The sequence below is a fragment of the Chinchilla lanigera genome, unplaced genomic scaffold (genome assembly GCF_000276665.1).
Source record: "Chinchilla lanigera isolate Chin_1 unplaced genomic scaffold, ChiLan1.0 scaffold00013, whole genome shotgun sequence".
NCBI classification, from domain to species: domain Eukaryota; kingdom Metazoa; phylum Chordata; class Mammalia; order Rodentia; family Chinchillidae; genus Chinchilla; species Chinchilla lanigera.
The window spans coordinates 23,061,163-23,080,432 of record NW_004955414.1 but is presented as its reverse complement, the minus strand read 5'-3'; the positions used below and the strand labels follow the sequence as shown (position 1 = coordinate 23,080,432).

The following is a 19,270-nucleotide window of genomic DNA, read 5'->3' as shown; positions in this document are numbered from 1 at the left end:
CCTTTCAGATTTTATTTACTCTTTCAGGTTCTTACCTTAGGGAGACCATATCACTGGCATTTTTTTACAATTATTTTGTCTCACTTCGTGGTTTGTCTTAATTTTGTTTATAATATCTTTTGCAAAAAAAGTTTATGTCATTAAGTTTGCCAAAAATCTATCAGCCTTGTGTTTTTCAGTTGTTAGCTTTGGGATCATGTTAAGGAAAGCTTCATCTATCTCAAATATGACAGAAACTGGTAGTTGCCACTCAGTATGTTTTCCTGTTTTCCAAAATAACAAGAGTTATACCATATTTGAAGTGACAGGAGATCAGCTATAAGAGTACAGTTTTTAACCTGTGTTGCGAGTTGGACCACGTGACTAAATTCTGACCAATGAGATGGAGTAAGACATTCAGAAAGATTACTCAAAAAGACCCGGGATCAGGGTAGGGTCTTTTGCCTTGTCCGGAGAGATAAATGTGGAATGCTGGAATTTTAGAAGCCATGTTAGTTCATGAGGTAACTCTGAATTAAAAGCTATGCACTCAACAAAAATAGAAAGAGGAAGCTAGGTCTTATGACTAATTGGAATCTTCCAGACCTGGGCTGCTACCTTTAGATCTCTGTACAAGATAAAGTCTTTTAAATTTATCTTTTGTTTTTAACCTGGTATTATTTTGTTGTCATAGGTATAAATTCTGATTACAAAATGATTACCATATATTTTCCTTTGGTATTTCAATGGTTTTGTATTTCATAAAATTTAAACCACATGAAAAATTTGGGGAGTAGGAGTATAAAGTTTTCCCCAGATAGATGGCAAATTATCTCAAGATCTTTTACCAAATAACACATTTTCTCCACCACTGATTTGAAGTGCCACCTTTACCAGATACTATAATACCATGTTACTTTGTTTTTATTCCATTAGGGGTTTTTCTGTAGTACTGTATTTGCTTACCTCTGAGAAGTAAAAACTACAGTTATCTAAAGAAAGTTGAGTCTAGAGTTAGAGATTCATACAAAGGGGAGAAGGGTAAGGAAGAGGCCAAATAACTATGAAGCAAAAACCAAGACTAAACGATGACACTCTTCATACTACAGCATAAGATTAACCGGCAGCAGTCTGCATCCAGTCTGCACCTACATTCAGGATGCCTACATCCAAATTCTAGCACCATGACTTAAGAGCCTTGTAGAGTCAGACAAACTGCTTAATCTGTCTATGCTTTGGATGTAGTGGGGATAAAATCAAACCTACTTCAAAACTGCTGTGTTAAATGAATGACTACATAAAAGCTTAGAACAATACCTAGCACCAACTCCTACTAAGTATCATCATTGTTGTTAATTATAATTGTTACTGTCATCACCAATCATTACCCACCATCATCACCACTATCCCTGTCCATGAAAATACTGGCTTTCTGTTTCCTAAAATACTATCAAGAAAAATGTTGAATTTGATCATATACTTTCCTGGCACCAGCTGAGATTATCACATTTCTGTAAAAAGCACTACAAATGAGACACCTTTTTACAGCGAAGGCCTAGAGTAAAAGACTACGATGAAATATTGGCAAGGATATGGAGAAACGGGAATCCTTATACACTACTAATGGAAATGTAAAATAAAAATAGTGCAGTTGATTTGGAAAATAGTGTGGCAGCTCATCAAAATCGTAAGCATAGATTTTGACCCAAAAATTCTTCTTCTAGACATATACTTAAGAGAAAGGAAAACATACATCCACATGAAATTTGTACCTGAATGTTCTTAGCAGTTTTACTAACAATGGCCCCAAATTGGAAAAAAAGGAAAATGTCCAAAGACTGGTGGTAAACGGATAAATGAAATGTAGTACATCCATGTAACAGAACACTAAAAGGTAATGAAAAAGAAAGAACTTATGATACGTATTGCAACATGGCTGGACCTCAAAAGCACTATGCTAAGACAAAGAACCCAATCAAAAAGGAGATTACATATTATATGATGCTATTTATATGACATGTCCAGAAGAGGTACATTATTCAGACAGTAAATTAGTGGTTTCCTGATGTAGGTATTAATGGTGAGTGGCATAAGGGATCTTTCTGGGTGTGATGGAAATGTTCTAAAACTGATTTACAGCAATTCTTGCACAATTTTGTAAATGTACCAAAAAAACAACTGAATTGTACACTTAAAATGGGTGAATTATGTAATATGTAAAATATGCCTCAATAAAGCTATTTCTTAAGTGAGGAAATGACTGGAGATAAACTGTAGAAAATGTGTGCAGATTGTTTCTTATTTTGCATAAATATAGTAAAAAAAAAATAAATATTTATATATGAATAAAAATACCTACTAGTGCGATAATGGGCTTCTTAGCACTTCCTGTTCTTGTAGTCTTAAATCCCCACCACGCTACAGTACACCATTCCTCCACTTTAAAGGCATATTTATTTTACTATTATATAACATAGAATTTGTGCATTTATGTGCTTAACTGAGACTGACATCAAGATTTTTTTCTATTACTTATGTCAGTTTTAGTATCTGTATGACACTAGCCTCATAAAGTGAGTGGAAATGCTTTTTCTGTGTCTTCTCCATGCTATGGGATGTTGTTAAAAGTATACGAGTTCTTGGGGCACGGGTATAGCTCAGTGGCAGAGCGCAAGGTCCTGAGTTTAATTCCCGGTACAAAAAATTAAGTATATGAATTCTTCAATCTTTCTAAAGGACAATCTTATAATTTTATATCAAAATAAGCAATGTGCATAGATCTAGCACATGTGTTTAGAACTAGCAATTTCAATTCTAGTAAAATATTGACTGATTTTTTTCTAGACAGTGGAAATACTCATGACCTTTATTTAATTCTTTTGCATGTTAAAAAAATTTTGCACTGAAAAATTTTAAAAGTTGCAATGATTATTCTAACAAGTACAAAGGATAATGCATTACTTGGTATTTGCTAAATCTAACATAAAGAAATATCTGAAACTGCAGCTTTTTATGGCAGACCTTTCTTTGACAAACTTTCAACTTCTTTCAAATATTTTTACACCCATTGTGAGAGGTTTGTACTTTCTGCTCAATTTGTATTTCTACATCATTGGTGCTTTCTTGTGCTTTTGGTCTTTTTTCTCTTTTTGAGACAGGGTCTTGCTAGGTAGTTCAGGTTGGCCTTGAACTCACGTTGTAGCCCAGGCTGGCTTGAACTCAGAGTGATCCTCCTGCCTCAGCCTCCCAAGTGCTGGGATTACAGGTGTGTACCACTATACCCAGCTTTCTTGTGCTTTTTGACCTCTTCTATTATTAATCTGTTATTCATTCCTCTTTCTTTAATTTTTTGCCTTATATTTGTATTTTTCTCATATTTTTTTCTTGGTCAGAAAATTATTCAATTGTATTTCAAAGAAAAACATCTTGGTTTTGTTCATGCTACTTCTTTGTTTTTGCTGTTTTTTTTTTTTCTAATTATTGAATTTTCCTTCTGGTTTTACTCAGGCTTTTCTGTTACTTTTTTGATTTGCTTTATTTTTCCACATCCAGGTCCTTAAATTCAATGTATTTTTCCACTATTCTATTTATTTCCTATGAAAAATTAGAAAATTTCATCCAAATATATCTTTGGCCTGGACTCCATAGTTTTGATTATGACCTCGCATTTTCAGTGTATTCCCAATGTCTATAGCTTCAGCTTCCATTTGATTCTTTAACTCAAGAGATCTCTGAATGAGTTCAATTTCCAGGTATTTAGGGTTTTGACAGTTTTGATTGCTGCTACCTATTATTAATTCATTGATAGTTTTATTGCATTATGGTCAGTAAAGGGTGGATACAATTTTTACTTTTGAAGTTAATGTTCCCTTTATAAGGTCTGATCATGTCCCGACAAATTTTTAAAAAATGTTTCATAAACACGATCATTCTCTTACTGGGTAGAAAATTCCGTAAGTGCATAAATCAAACTCTTAACTACATTACTTCTATTTTGTATTTATTTTGTGTATTTGATACATCATTATTAGTGAAGTAATCTCCCAATTCCGATTTTTTTAACTCATAACATTTTAATAAACTTGGTTGTATATATCTAAATATTATTTCATTAATTAAAATTCATGACTGCTGTCATTATTTTATTATTTATGAATGTAAAATAAATCTCATGACATGTTGCATTCAGTATATTTATATAGGAATATTAATTTAATTAGCATAGAAGTTTCAGAAAAACAGCAGATAAAGATAATATAAAATTCAAAGAGAAGTGTTTTGCACTTATTACTTTAATATATTTAATAAAACCATTTCCTGAACACTGAAAGAATTGGGTACTGCAGAGCTTCCCTCTGATCCTCTCTGGCAATTCCCTATATTGGCAACTGCATTATTAAAGCCAGCAGTTCCTACCCACTTTTATCCTGGAGGTTCCCTGGATCAGATCTGAAGACTATGCACAGCACTATGGGATACAACCTCAAACTCCAGGACATCACCTTTTCCTCTACAGTCATACATTGCAGAGCTCTTGTTTTGTGAGTCTGCCCAACTTAACTTCCTAATTCCCACATACTGAGGCACTGGGAACACAGTTATGATTAAATTACTGAAGCATAAAAGATATAAAATATTAAAAGATCAAAAAACCAATGTAATGGAAAAAAGCTGTGATTTTCATCTTTATCAGACTATCAAGTGGATCTTGTGGGGATTAGATTTCCCCCAGAGGAGCTCTAGTAATCCACACATAAATGGCTATAAAGAATGTCAAGTCAGAATGAATGGATATTTCTACCAATAGCAGCACATGGAAGAAAAAAAGACACACTTTGGGGGATTTTTTAGTTCTCCTTGTAGACTCTTTGAAATAGATTCCACATGATGAATTTTAGCTCCTTCAAAATTAAAGTAATACACACAAAGTACTTTAAAAATCTCAGAAGAAGGATGACCCATAAATTTTGGATATGACATTAATTCTAAAGTAGCAGAACAGTAGAAGAGATTAAAGAGCAAGCAGTGCTGTTTTCTCATTTCCTCTGAAATAATCTAGGAAGGCTCAGAGATAGCTCAGTGAGGCCAGCCACTGACATTCATATTATTTGAAAAACTAAAACTGAAAATATGTTTAACCTGGGATGCTATCATAAGTGTTAAAGGTAGTTCTAACAAGGTCTCCATTCATGTCTAGCTTCTTGCCGTGTTTCACGTGTTTTTCTGAGAAAAAGTAAGCATATTGCAAGATGATTTATAGCCTACAAGAATCAAGCAACTGTGTTCTTGCCTAACCTCATGACCTAAAGTTTCTATAGAATTTCTTTACCATATGGTTAGCCTAAATTAAGAACAACTGAAAATCAATTACATGCTTAGCAATAAAGAAGACTATGATTTCAGTGTTAAGAATCACTGTCCAAAAACCTTTGAGTTGTAAGGAGCCTTACACGTCAACCATTTCTTACCCTTGATTCCTAGTAAGTTCATCAAAATGGCCTACCAGTGAACTACCATGGACATGTCCCCAGGATGTCATATACATGCTCTAACTTGATGAGTTTAAAATTTATCTTATTATTTTACCACAAAATATCCTCGAGTTCAAATCAGACAACCATCCTCCCTAGCATATATACAAGATACTCAGGAAGCAGAATCCCTCTATTTCATATCATTGTACTATGATACCTCCCAATATCTTATAAGGTATCTATTTCATTAAAATATTCCTTCAGTGCTTCTGCCTAGCTAAAACTGATAGTCTGCCACCTGCTGATATTTATCTAAAATCTCCCAGCTCTGAATTTCTTCTTGTCTGATGCCACCACTGTAGCTCAATGACCCGTCCTTGTTGCAGACATCTTATCCCTTAAACCACTTCTCTCATTCCTGGAATAGTCCATCTGCCAGCTTACTACCATACTCTTAAAACCACTTTCATCGTAATTCTTGGTTAATTCAAAACCCATGTAGTGACAACAATTCCACGCCCCTACTCCTTAGTTATTTGAGCTTCTCTCTTGCAATCATTTGTCCTCCACTGTACTTCAGGGCCTCACACCATAATCACACCCTGGAACTGGTCACACCAACAACTGCAGCAATTCTGTCATCCTGATTTCAAACAAAGCTCCTTCTAGTCCTTTTCTCCCTAGTGCATTCCCAACAATCATATCACCCATCCAGGACCTACAATTCGTTAATCTACCCCAGTCTTCTTACTTGTACACTTTCTGTACTTGTGCCAATGAAATTAAGTCAGTCACTCTAATTACTCCATACTAAATATCATCAACTATTTTTGCCATTCTTCCATATATATATATATATATGAAAGTTGTAATGATACACATATCATTACAACTTCCTTGACTGCACAAACACAGCTGGATGCAGTAAGAGAACACATGTCTATGCTGATGGATGTCACTTTAACTTCATGATCACCAACTTGAAGTAAGCCCTTAGTACTGACCACCAATCATTCTCCAGGTCCCTAGCCCATTCCCTTTCCCATTTTCCTAGACAGTCACTTCTGACCCATCCTCACTCTCAGCTTCTAACCTTGCTGTTTCCTTTCACTGAGAATAGAAAAGCAATCAGAAGGCAAACTTCTATGAAATCCCCATATCACATTTCCTACCCTATTCATGTATTCTATCTTGACTCCTTGGCAATGAATGAACTGTCGAAAGGCTCACCTACTCAGCTTGTCACTTCAGCAGTTCAGTCTTCTGTGTCATTTTTCCTTCTCTCTAGCATGCAAACATAGTTATTTTCTCTTTTCTTTAAAAGCTATCTTTTGAATCATTTTCTGCTTTTTCTCTTCCCAGTAGAACTCAAAAATTGCTTATATATCTTTTCTTCAGTTTCCTCTCATACTCATTTGAAGAGATTCTAGTCAGACTTGCACTAACCCTGCCTGCCCACCATTTCTCCAAAGTCACTTAGTTCAAGGCCACCTATGAACCTCACGGTGTTAAGTGCAGTGGTCAGTTCTTCCGGCTGTCACTTGACCAATCACCTGTAATTCATGCAGGGGATCCTTCCCTTCTCACGGGGATACATTCTGCACTCCCCAGCCACTTCTCCAACTTTACTTGCTTGTCTTTTGCTCCTTATTCATTTCTCCTAGTCTTCCTGACCTCCAACCAATTCTTTGACTTCTTTTATATCTTCATTCACTGCTTGTTTTTTGGAAGGTGAAAGTTTATTTCAAGTCAAAAGAAGAAAAGTGCAAAAGAAGAGCTCAAGAAGAAAAAGTGCTCAGCAAAAAAGTGTTCTGCAGCGTGAGAGGGGGCCAGATAAGGTAGGAATAGAGGTGTGCTCTGCAGAGCAAGAGCAGGCTGGTGACAAGGCTCACAGCAGCCCATTTGCTTCTTCTTAAGTGCTGTAGTCTGAATGTTTATGTCTTCCTCAAATTCACATTTTTTCTAGCAGTGGCAAAGTTTGTTTGAGAAAGCAAAAAAATTAAGAGTGGGAGAGAAACTGGCTCTGCAGAGTGAGCTTGGACCAAGCAAACAGAAAAAGAGGCAGAGAGCAAAATAAAAGTACACACTGCATCTGGGAAATGCAACATGGGCTAGCACGGAAAGTTACGAAAACCCCAAAATTCATGTATTGAAACTTGTCCCCCAGTGAGACAGTATTAAGAGATGAGCCTTTGGGGAGCTGATTAGACAATAAGGGTGGAGTCCTCGTGCATAGTGCCTTAGTCACTTTCCTTGTCAGCTGGGACAAAATATCTGATACCAGCATTGAAAGGAGGAGGAGAGCTTTATTTTGGCTCACGGTTCAGAAGTTTGAATCCATTGTCAGCAAGCTTAAACACAGATACACCATGGCACAGGGCCTGGGCCAAGAAAAACTGTGCACATCACATGGCCAGGAAGCAGAGAGATAGAAGCCAGGGAGGGAGATATACCACTCCAAGTCACACTCCAGGAAACACGCCTCCCTGACAGACCCCAAGTCAGCTATAGCACCCGCTTCATCCGATCATTTTATATTAGCCCCACCTTTGAGTGGATGAACTTTAAGGAGACAGCTACATAAAAGCCCTAACAGGGAGAGGTGAAAAGGAGCTTGTTACCCCCTTCCACTGTGTGAAGACACAGACAGAAGGTGCTATCCGGGAGGAACTGAACCTCACATGACATTGAATCTCTCTTGGACATGTCAGCCTCCACAACTATGAAAAATAAATGTCCGTTGTGCATAAGCCTCACAGTTTCCTTAAACAAGCCAAAAGCTTACCTACTTTCTTGGGTTTAAATTTCATCTTCAGAGCCTAAATGTCTGTCTGCAGTCCAGACTCTCTTCCTTGCATTCCTGGGAAGAATATCTAATTGTCTACCCAAGGACATCACTCTAGCAAACCTCCTTCTTCATTCTACATCACAAAGTTTTATCATCTGTACTGGATCATTCCTACCACTATTCCTGACTCTCCGCGCTTAAATAAACATTCTTTGATTTCATGTTCCTCCTAACACTCCATTTCTCTGCTCTTATCTATAGAAAAATAACCTGCAAGAGCACTCACAGCTTCTAATTTCTCTCCCCACAATCTCTCTTAAGGGCAGTAGCCAGTATCAGTCCTCCTTCCATTGACTTAAGGGTAGCACTTGTTTCAGCTCTTCATTCCTTCTTCTTTGGTACATCTGCTTCTTTAGTGCGGCTTCCAGGTCAACCCTCGTCCTTGGATTTTCTTCTTTATTTCTGGTCTCTTTTTATTAGTCTACTTTTGTGACTCCTTAACTTCTCTCTAACTTCTTAGGGAGTCCAGAACGCAGTCTTGATCCCCTTCTGTCCTGTATTCACACAGCCTTCCTACATCAGCCAGACTCATTTTAATATCATCTATATGCAGCACCTCCCATATTTACATTACCAGACCCACCATCTTTCCAAACTCCAGGCTCATAAAGCCATCTTCATAGTCTGTTTTCCCACTTGAGTCACTCATAAGTGTTTCCAACTTGACACACCCAATACTGAGCTCCATATCAGTACCTTCAAATTTAAGTGTCTTAGAACTTTCTTCTCCTGGCTACTTAGGCCATAATCTTGGAGTCACTTTGTGTTCCTCTCTTTTACTCTATACCCATCCATCAACAATCCTGTCAGTTCTACCTTCAGGTGGCCCAGGACTGAACCACTTTTATTATGTCTGTTGCTATCTGTCTGGTCTAGGTCACCCCATCTCTCATCTACAATCTCCTAATAATCTCAAAATTGCTCTTCTTGATGCCATACCTAGCCCTCTACAACCTGCTCAGAGTGAGTCTTTCCTCATCCTCAACCAAATATTATCCTCTCTCTGCTTACATATTTCTATGGGCTTTCTATCTTACTTAGGTAAAGTAAACAAATTTTAATGGCATATAAGCTCTAAAGCCAGCCTGGTATCACCTTTCTGCCCATATCCATGGCTGCTCTCCTTGCCACCTTTGCTACAACCTGACTGGTCCCTGGCTAATACCTGAATCTACCCAGCGATCCATCTGCCTCAGGACCTTAACACCTGCTGTTTCTCTACCAGGAATGCCCTTTCCCCCAATATGTGCATGTCTTTCTCTTGCATCTCCTTCTGACTTCTTGCATCTCCTTCTAATTAAACTCATACATCAACCCCTCAGTGATACATTTTAGTTTCCATGCCTTATTCTCTTTCCATGTTTTTTTCCATAGCACTTATTACCATTTAACTGCACTATATAATTAATTTATATATTATCAAATTTTCCTCTTGCCAACACCTAAGCTCCATGAGGACAGCTTTCTATTTGTTTGTACAAGTACTAATAAATGTGTGCATTTATATACAAAATAGGTATCTTTTTTTTTTTTGGTTTTTGGTTTTTCTCCGGTACCGGGAACCGAACTCACGACCTTGCACTTGCCAGGCAGGCACTTTGCCGCTGAGCTAAATCCCCAGCCCCCAAAATAGGTATCTTGACATTGTACATACAGTCATGTGCCACATCACAGCATTTGGGTCAACATAGACTGCATATATTTGATGAGATCAGAAACCATACCGAATGCCTACAATTTGAAAGATGTATTATAGCAAAAGACACATTGCCATTACTCCCTTTCCAAATACGCCACCTTCACTCTGAGTACATGTGTTACATCATTCTTGCCACTTCCTGGTAGTCCTCCTTTCTGAGTATCTTTACGGGGTGTGACAAAAAGTACAGTAAGAGCAGCTCCTGAGAGCCGTGCAACAGAAAGGCAGGAGTATAAGAACATCATGGTATGTCCTCATCTACCTTGTTAACCAGACTTTGGTACTGTGTGGCAATTCCCCAAAGTCACAAGTGACCATTAAAGGTAAATGTTGTGTATCAGTTCAGGACACTGAGGCAGCTACAACAGTGTAGCACGGAAGAAGACTTCTAGAACTTCTTCAGAAAATGGCAACAATGATGGAATAAGTGTATTCAATGCAAGGAGGAGCATTTTGAGGGGTAATATGGTAATATGCCTTCTAGTATAACATATTTTTAAAACTTAAATATACCTTAGTTTTCATTGTACCTCATAAACTTTGCTTATCACAGTTATGGGACATACCTGACTAGTGAAGATATTTCAGTTTGTATCAGCTGTAGTACTGTAGAACCACTCCAAAGTTCTGAGCTGAAGACAGATGATAGATTTATCTCTTAATTAGATCATATCAGACACAAGATGAAGGCTGCTCATATATGGAGAGGGAGTGGGAACAGACATGAAAAGTAGTAAGTAACCCATCTAACGGCATTCAGTTACCTTAAAGAATTGTTCCTATAACTTGACAACTTCTGTACAGAGAAATCAGAACTATTCCTGCAGGATCAGGATGCCTTGGTGGACACTGGGTAGGTGTAGGGTAGTGCTGATGCCACTAGTCAGGCCTGCTGTGTTTACTCTCTCCTGGGCCTAGTAATACCAAAGGAAACAGACTGTGTGTGTCCGCAGACTTATTGCAGTGCAACTGAACATATTGCTTTTCCATCACTAAATAACCAGGCAAGGAAGCAAGATGTCATTGTTGGCATAGTCAGAAATTATATCTGGAACCCAGATGTTTGGACCAGATGACTACACTTGCTAATGGCGATTTTTACAACTATGTGAGGTAATTATACTTGAGTTTCAGGGTAACATGATTGGGCATATAAAATAGTAATCTCCCATCCAGTGATAGCAATCTGTAAGTTGCTTACCTTGGAAATAAAGAACATCATGGACATAAACTAGAGCATATTTCCCATGAGGAACCTGGGAGATTTGAAAAGCTGCACTCAAGACTTCTCCCATCCAGAACTCTCCTGGTGAGAATGGATTCTTGGGGCTCTTCACAGTAAACTCTATTTTCAAGACTTCTGTGTCAGACTGCCCCAGTCCAGTCCTCAGTTGACTGTGACAATAACACACAAGGCTTCCATGATTGACCAGTGTTTCCTAGAACAGTATCACCTCTCAACATTCCTAGCACACTGCAGTTACTTTTACCAAGGATCTCTTCTCTCCTGTCCTGCAGCATTTGTAATTTCCTAGCATGCCCATCCCACCCACAAATTTCCAGGAAAACTGCTCCACCCCAAAACAAACTTGTCTAGGAAGCCTTTACAGGCCCACTCAAGTCAGCTAATTACTTCTCTCCTCTTTCCTGCACTGTATCCAATATACATCCCTTCCTCACTTTATTTTATTAATTGCAGTTATTATTTTATCTCAATTCCACAGTGCAATGAGTTCATCTAATGTATCTTTGAATTACTGATGCCTAACATAGTATGTGACACTTAAGAGGCACTCAGTGAACGTCTTTTGAATTTAACTTATTCTAATTAGAAAAGATTGATCAAATCAGTGTTGCTGGAAAAAAAGCTACATAAGCAAAGGGTAGAATGAGGTGATATGGCAAAGAAAATACTAAAAAGAAAGAATTACATATTTTTCATATTTCATATAAATAAAGGGAGTAGTTTTTATTGAAAAAGAATGTTACAATGAACCTGTATATATTGATGCATCACTAAAATTTTAAAGGGCAGTGCCATGTAATAGATTGATTTCAAACAAACTGAGCTAACTCACTATACAGTGCTCTGCAAGGTAATTTGATAGAATATTTACATTCTAACACAAATTGGTAAGAAAAATATTATGATTCTCAAAAGATTGGCACATAGTAGAGAGTAAACAGAAAATTCAACAAGAGGAAATATAAGTAATATTTTGAAATATTACTCAGTCCTACCGACAATAAAATACAAGTTGAAACAACTAGGTAACTACTAAAACTCTGTTGAATTAGCAAAATTTTCTTCTCATTCTAGCGCCTGCTGTTAGTGGATTTACTACTGACATATAGCAGAGCTAACTGAATTGATTCTTAAGATCAATTTCAGCTCATTGTTGATAACTTACTAGTAAACTTTTTCCCCAAAGAATTATAGATAATATTATCCATAGTCATGAAAAATTAGAATCTAGAAATGTCCCCAAACAAATAGTTAGTAAAAGAAAAGTATATTTATTGCTTGGAGCATATATAGTAATCACAGTAAATAATAATAATACAGTAATGATTATCAAGGAAATTACTATTACATAGTAATAATAGCTAATGGCTAATATTTATTGAGCATGTACTATGTGCCAGGTATTATGATAAGTATTTGACATGCATTATGAAATAGCTTATTAGTATGAGGTTTCTAGCTTTAGCAAATGAAAAAGATGATTAGTTCAATTTGAATTTCAAACAATATATAACTATTTTTATATACATATTATACATTACTAACATGAAATTTAAATTGAATTGCTGTCCTATATTTTATTGGTATATTAGTAACCCAAATATTAATAATACATTTTCCTGATGATAAAACAAGGACACAGAGATTAAATAATGTGTTCAGGGACACACAGCTAATAAACAGTGATAAAATGCTATGTCTGCAAAAAGGTAGAAGAAAAGTTTTGCCTACAAAGTGATCACAAATAGGTAAAACATGCACGTGTCCACAGGCATGGTTGAAAGAAAACATAGGTAGGTGATAACATTACCAACAATACCTACTTGTCAAGCAATTACTTCAGCATTTGTTCTGGGCTTTGTGCTATAGTAACCATCCAGGACTATTTTACAGATGAAGAAAATGGAAGCACATTTCTTTGCTTAAGCTCCCTAAACTAGGAAGTATAAAGTCAGATTTAGATTTCAAAGTGCTTGCTTATTCCACTTTGTCATCTTGGTTTCCTGAGTGATTTTTCTTTTCTTTCAGGAATAGTCCTACCAGTATCGATGAAAAAGGTTGTGTGTGATAAAATACACACAGCAGGCTGCGGGCATATTTCAAGGAGCTCTGCAAAGCCGAGTCATCAGGGTTTGCTTTCATCGAAACCATTCCTAGAGCCAACCAAATGAAATACTTGAAACAAAAAGTCATGATGCACAGTGATGGCTGCCAGGAAGAACCATTATCACAGGGCAAATTCTCTACAACTCAAGTTGTGAATTCATTCAGAAAGTAGAAATAGATACTCTGCACTTATCCTTTTCAGATGAGATTCCTCTTCTGTTTATGCATCACTAAGCTCTTCTCCTTTCTTTCTATATTTTAATGGGTTAACCTGTTAGTTCTCCAAGTCCCTCTGTGAAGGGATTATGAATTTTTTTGTAAGCCAACCATACAGAAAATCACACACACACACACACAAATACACAAGTGCCAAGATGCATTTCTTGTGAAAGCAATGTCTACGCTCTCCATATAATAGGGAATTTCAGGGTGATTTCCCTTAGGTGTCAGTTTAATTTTTCCTTGAGAGTTTTGCCCATATCAAAGAGTGTGTGCTCTTGATTGTTTATTCTTAGAGATGCAGCTGGCCACAGCACTGCCTGTGATGCCTTTGCCAGTGTGCTTTTGTTTTCCCCTCTTGATAATTACCTCATGACTAAACCACTCAGTGGTCCATGTAGAGGAATCCCACAGAGATGAAAACACACTTGTTTAAATAAAATATTTATGAAAAAGCCCTAAAATGTCACTGAAGTAAATGCAAATTAGATCTTCACATATTGTGCATCCAATATGCCACTCATTCCTTAGAAGACTATTTCTGATTGCAATTAACATTAATTTTTAAAAATTAACACCATTGTACATAATCATACCAAAGCCTATCATCAAAATCCAGTGTTCTAGGATCAGTTCTATTTTGACTGTCTTGGAAATTCTGAACTATGTCTAATATTTAATCATGATGATTATTTTCAAGATTTTTCCTTAGAAACTATATTTAATTATTATTTTACATGTACATCTTCTAATAAATGATTTCACTGTCATTCAATACCACGTGACATTAGTGAAGGCTCCACACCCCTACCCTTTAATGAAACATTACTTGGACAAGATTTTCTTATGTGTTCTTTTTCCCTTTAAAATTTGGTGGACATAATAGAGTCTCATGATATTTTTCAAGAGCGCTCAGAATAAAAATGTGGTACAATTTTATCAAGAAAAGGAATCAGGTGATATAGATATAAACTGGGTATAAACAGTTACTAGGGTAACTGACAAGTTCCCTGGTTTTTGATATTATCTTTCCTAATTCTGGAAAAAAGAAAAGTGATCTGAGCTGAGAAGAGTTATGAGGATTCATCATTCACCTTTTGGTCTCAAAAGTTGATCTGTATCTGTATACTCAATTGAGGAACTTAAGAAAATACTGGTACCAAGTCATACCCTCAGAGTCTGATTTAATTGGATTAAAGTACAGCCCAGTCACTGAAGTTTTTGTTGTTTTGTTTTTCTTTGTTAGAGTTCCCTAAGTATTTCTATGAGCTGCTGAAGTTAAAAGCCATTAGTCTTTAAAAGAAAAGTTTTTCTGAATAGAATTATATTTACCTCTGACTTAGCAAACATTTTACAGACCTTGGGTACAGACATCAGGAGCATGTGAAGAACCTCTTAAATGTGAAGTTGGAACAGCAATGGAAAACCAGTATCTATTCATAATCAGAATACCAAGGTGAATTTCTGTAACTACACAAAGTTTCACCTACGCTTGGGAGTTAAATCTATTATACAAGTATAGAACAGAGAAAGATGATCTTGGAATGGCTATTATATAAAATATTTTGTAAATTTTCATGGACAATAACTCCTAAGTTCCTAGTATACTCAGCCTTCTGTAGCTGAGGGTTCAACATGAATTCAACCAACTGCAGATCAAAACTATCTGTAATAAATTTGTACTGACTATGAACAGATTTTTCTTATCACTATTCCATAAATAATATAGCATAATAACTATTTACATACAATTTACATTGCATTCAATATTATAAGCATTCTAGAGATGATATAGGAAGGTGTGCATAAATTGTACACATACACTACATTACTTTATATAAAAGACTTGAGCATTCTTATATTTTAGTATCATAAGAGTCCTGGAACTAATATCCTACAGATACCTGAGAAAATTGTAAATGTGACTCCCTAACAAGCTCCTTTGATTTATACCCAACTCTTTTTTTTTTAATGGAATGATTCATGGCCTTAAGCTAGTTTACTTCTCTGCACTTCAATTTATGTGTGTGTCATCTGTGCAATGCTTCTTGAATTTTAATATGTCCACAACTCACCTGAGAAGCCCATACATGCACAGATTGATATTTATTCAATAGGTCTCAGTGGGCCTGAGAGTCCAACTGTCTAACAAGCTACAAACGTGATGCCCATGGACCAGTGCCCTAAGCAGCAAGGTCTTGGAAGACCATTAGGAAAACCAAGTGAAATAACGCACATACAGCACTTGGCAAAAACATGGTTGGCACCCTACCCACTAAAGAAGAAAAACACCAGGAAAATGACAAACCTTGTTCTAAAACTACAAATTATATGATCCAATCCTCCTTTCAATTATAGATGTGGAAATGATGGGTCATAGAAATTTAGATAGTTACCTCGTAATAACCAAAGGTGTATGTATAATGTAAATGCTACCCTAAACTATTTGTTACCTCTTTCTGGATTTCTGAAATAAATTCCTAACAGGTTTCTTGGTCTTCACCCTTGCTTGTCTACACTATTTTCTCAGCATAGCATCCAGTACTGTCATATCTCTGCTCAACACTATCTAAGGCTTTATGGCTCATTAATTTTGCAATTAAGAGCACACTCCTTGTATTAGTTTATGAGACCCTACCTGACCTACTCTCTCCAACTACTAACCATTGTTCCTTTAACATTCTCCCAGTTTCAGCTACCACTGAAGTCACTATTGTTTAAATCATAGCAATGGTGCCCCTGCCTGCACTTGATCTTTCCTCTGCTTCATGAATACTGGTCTATAACCTTACTGTAGCCTCACCCTACCTCCAAAAACATGAACATCCCCGAAGCACTCTGACTCTCTACTGGGAATTACATCTGGTTTTTCTCCTTTTTCTAACTAACATATTTTATGAAGCTTGAGAAAATCTAGCTACTGCTGAGTAGATAATATACACAGAAAGGTAGAACAGGCCAAGCTTTGGATTGCTTTGCAGAGACGGAAGTCATCCACTTACAGCGATATTGCCTTCTGGGCCCATATCTCACGGCTGCTGTACACAGTTGTTCTGGCTCCAACTGCACAATAGGAGGGGCGCTGTTTGCAGTTTTGTGCAGCACAGCTTCTCCAACCACTTAGCTTTTAGGGCTCAGAGATTAAGGCCACTCTTGGCTTGGACAAACAGCTTCAGAGGGATGGAGATAAATGCATCTGATGCAAGAATTAATGTGAACAGGCGCAGAAGGAAGGGAATGGAGCGGGACTGGCCTGAGCTGAAGTGCCCTGAAGGAGAGGGTGCACTTCTGATGTCCTCTTCGGCCTCCTTTCCTCTTACCTTCCCCTTGCTGGCTCCCTCTTCTGCCTCACAAGCAGGCTACTTTCAGATACAAACCAAAGAGCCAGAGGGGCATGCAGCCACCTCACACCCATGTGCCCTAGTTTAAGAAAGCAGAGCACTGCTTTCAGGAACTCTAAGAGCAGCAAGGCTGGCTTTATCTATTACTATTTCCTAGCCAAGGGATCACATTCCTCTTAAAAGGACTCTGCTTCTTCGGTGCAGCAGAGGAGAACTGAGAACAGAATCTAGCCCTGGACTAAAAAGAGCAGAGACAGAAAAACAGGCCAAAAGGGTGCGGTATATTCATCATGCAATTCAGCATGCAGGCCTCATCCACCTCCTCTTGTAGCCAAAGATGAGAACTTCTGTGGGGTAAACAAGTGGTGCAGGGCTGGGGATTTAGCTCAGTGGCACAGCGCCTGCCTGGCAAGCGCAAGGTCGTGAGTTCGATTCCCAGTACCAGAAAAAAAAACAAACCAAAACAACAACAAAAAAAAAACAAGTGGTGCACATGGCACCCTGTCGGGTGAGGAAGGGAGAGGTCGCAGCCCTAAGGCTTGCTTGGAGTGAAGCATGTTAAACAATGATCTTGCTCCTGCTGTGTAAGGACAGAGCTTCCCACACTTGGGACACCTTCCTGGACTCCTGCTGGTAATACGAGGCACTCCCATTCTCCCCTGTGGTCTACACAGCACACAGCATCCAGCAAGAAATCACACACAGGATGGACATCAAACCTCCCAGGAAGTCACTGGGACTAGTATACCTCCACTTAATCCTCTCCTTTGAAGTAATCATTTGATAAACGTATTGATGTAACCCCAGGTCATGGGGAACAATCATTTTTCTTCTTCAAGAGAAGAAAAAAAATGGCTTTGAGTACAGAAAATCTGTTATAAACTTTTAATAGCTGCCTTCACCCCACACATGCATTTTGAATATTCTATCAAGGATATGCTATTTAAGTTAGGCTCCCTATGAATCTCTTTAGGAGTCAAATAAGTCTCTAATTTATCCTTTGGGCAAATGTATTTTTATATAATGGATTGGCTTAAAATGAAGTAAACTCGTACTAAATAATTTGTACAGGAATAGCTCATTGCCAATATATATACACAGGAATAAACAAGAAAAGGTCATTGTCTCATCCCATTTTAAGCAATCCAACCACAATATGCCTTGATTTTAAAGTATTGAAGTTGGGAGAATATTCGAGAATATTGTTTCTCCAAGTGAGAAGTATTTGAAAGGAATGTATTTTCTAGTGATCAGCAGTGGATGAGAAGAGACGGGAGACCCTGAGCACTTGGGGAAGGCAAACAGCTCCACTAAAACCCCTCCTCCAACCTTAATTGGTCAAACGCCAAAATAAATAAACTTTCCAAACTTGGGAGGTTTGTAACTTTACTAGGGTGAGTTCAGGTGTCCAAGCCATGACCGAGGAGCCCACTCACCCTTGCGTGCTCTGTGGGGGCCGCGAGTAGGAGCAAACGTCCAGGCCCAGGCTGCCTGGGCACCTTGCGACCCGGAGGGAACCCGCAGGCCCCGCTGTTCAGGACCCAAAGCTCCCCGTCCCCAGCCCAGTGTCCCCAGCAGACCCCATCCCGCCCTTCTCACCCCAGACCCAAGAAAAGAAGTAGGCGCTCAGGAGCGAGGATGAGCGGCGCCCGGTGGGACTCAGGCGCAGCCGGGGGCCGTCCCCAACTCCCAACTTCCCAGAGTTTCCTCCGGCCTCATCCCCTTGCTACAGCTCGGGAGGCCGCGGCGGCCTCTGCTCATTCGGGGCGCAGCGCTGGGGAAGTGGAGCGCGTGGCTCAGAGCTCAGGAGCGGACCCCAGGAGCCCTGGCCACTGGGGTGCTGGTGGCGGGCGTGGTCCCTCCACACCCTGCCCCAGCCCACCCAGACTCGGCCTGCGAGCAGCCGCCACCTCCCGGGTCCCCGCCGGGTTCCAGCATCAGGCCACGGTGCGCGGCTCCTTGATCCCTCTTCTGGCTGGGCGGCCACCCCTGTCCTCCGCCGGTGCGCGTCGCTCTTCTGCCTCAGGCCCGGGTGCGGCCCCAAGTCCCAGCCTAGGGCCCTTCGGTCGCGCCAGACGGCGGCGGCGGCGGCACTCACCTGGGTCGCGGAGCCGGGGTCGGGCACGGTCCCGCAGGTGGTAGATGAAATCTTGGCAGCTGTCGTGCTCCAGGGCCCCACGGGCACAGAGCTCGGCCAGCAGCTGCAGCGCCTGGTGACAGAGCGGGTCCCTGGCCCCGGGCATCGCCCCCCCGCATCCTCGGACCGCGCCGGGCAGGCGGGCGCGGGAGACAGCCCTCCGCCTGCCCGCTCAGAGCCGCCGCCTCCGGGCGGTCCGCGCTCCCCGCCGGGGGCCGGCC

General features: G+C 39.1%; 1 protein-coding gene across 1 annotated transcript in view; it reads right to left on the bottom strand.

Annotated features, from left to right (window-relative positions):
- Positions 1-19,270, bottom strand: part of Syt9 (synaptotagmin IX) — a gene marked incomplete at its 5' end in the record, with an annotated part of 160,824 nt that extends 141,554 nt beyond the window's left edge. The window contains 1 exon segment of the mRNA XM_005380184.2: positions 19,011-19,270. Coding sequence (XP_005380241.1) covers positions 19,011-19,155 — 145 coding nt within the window.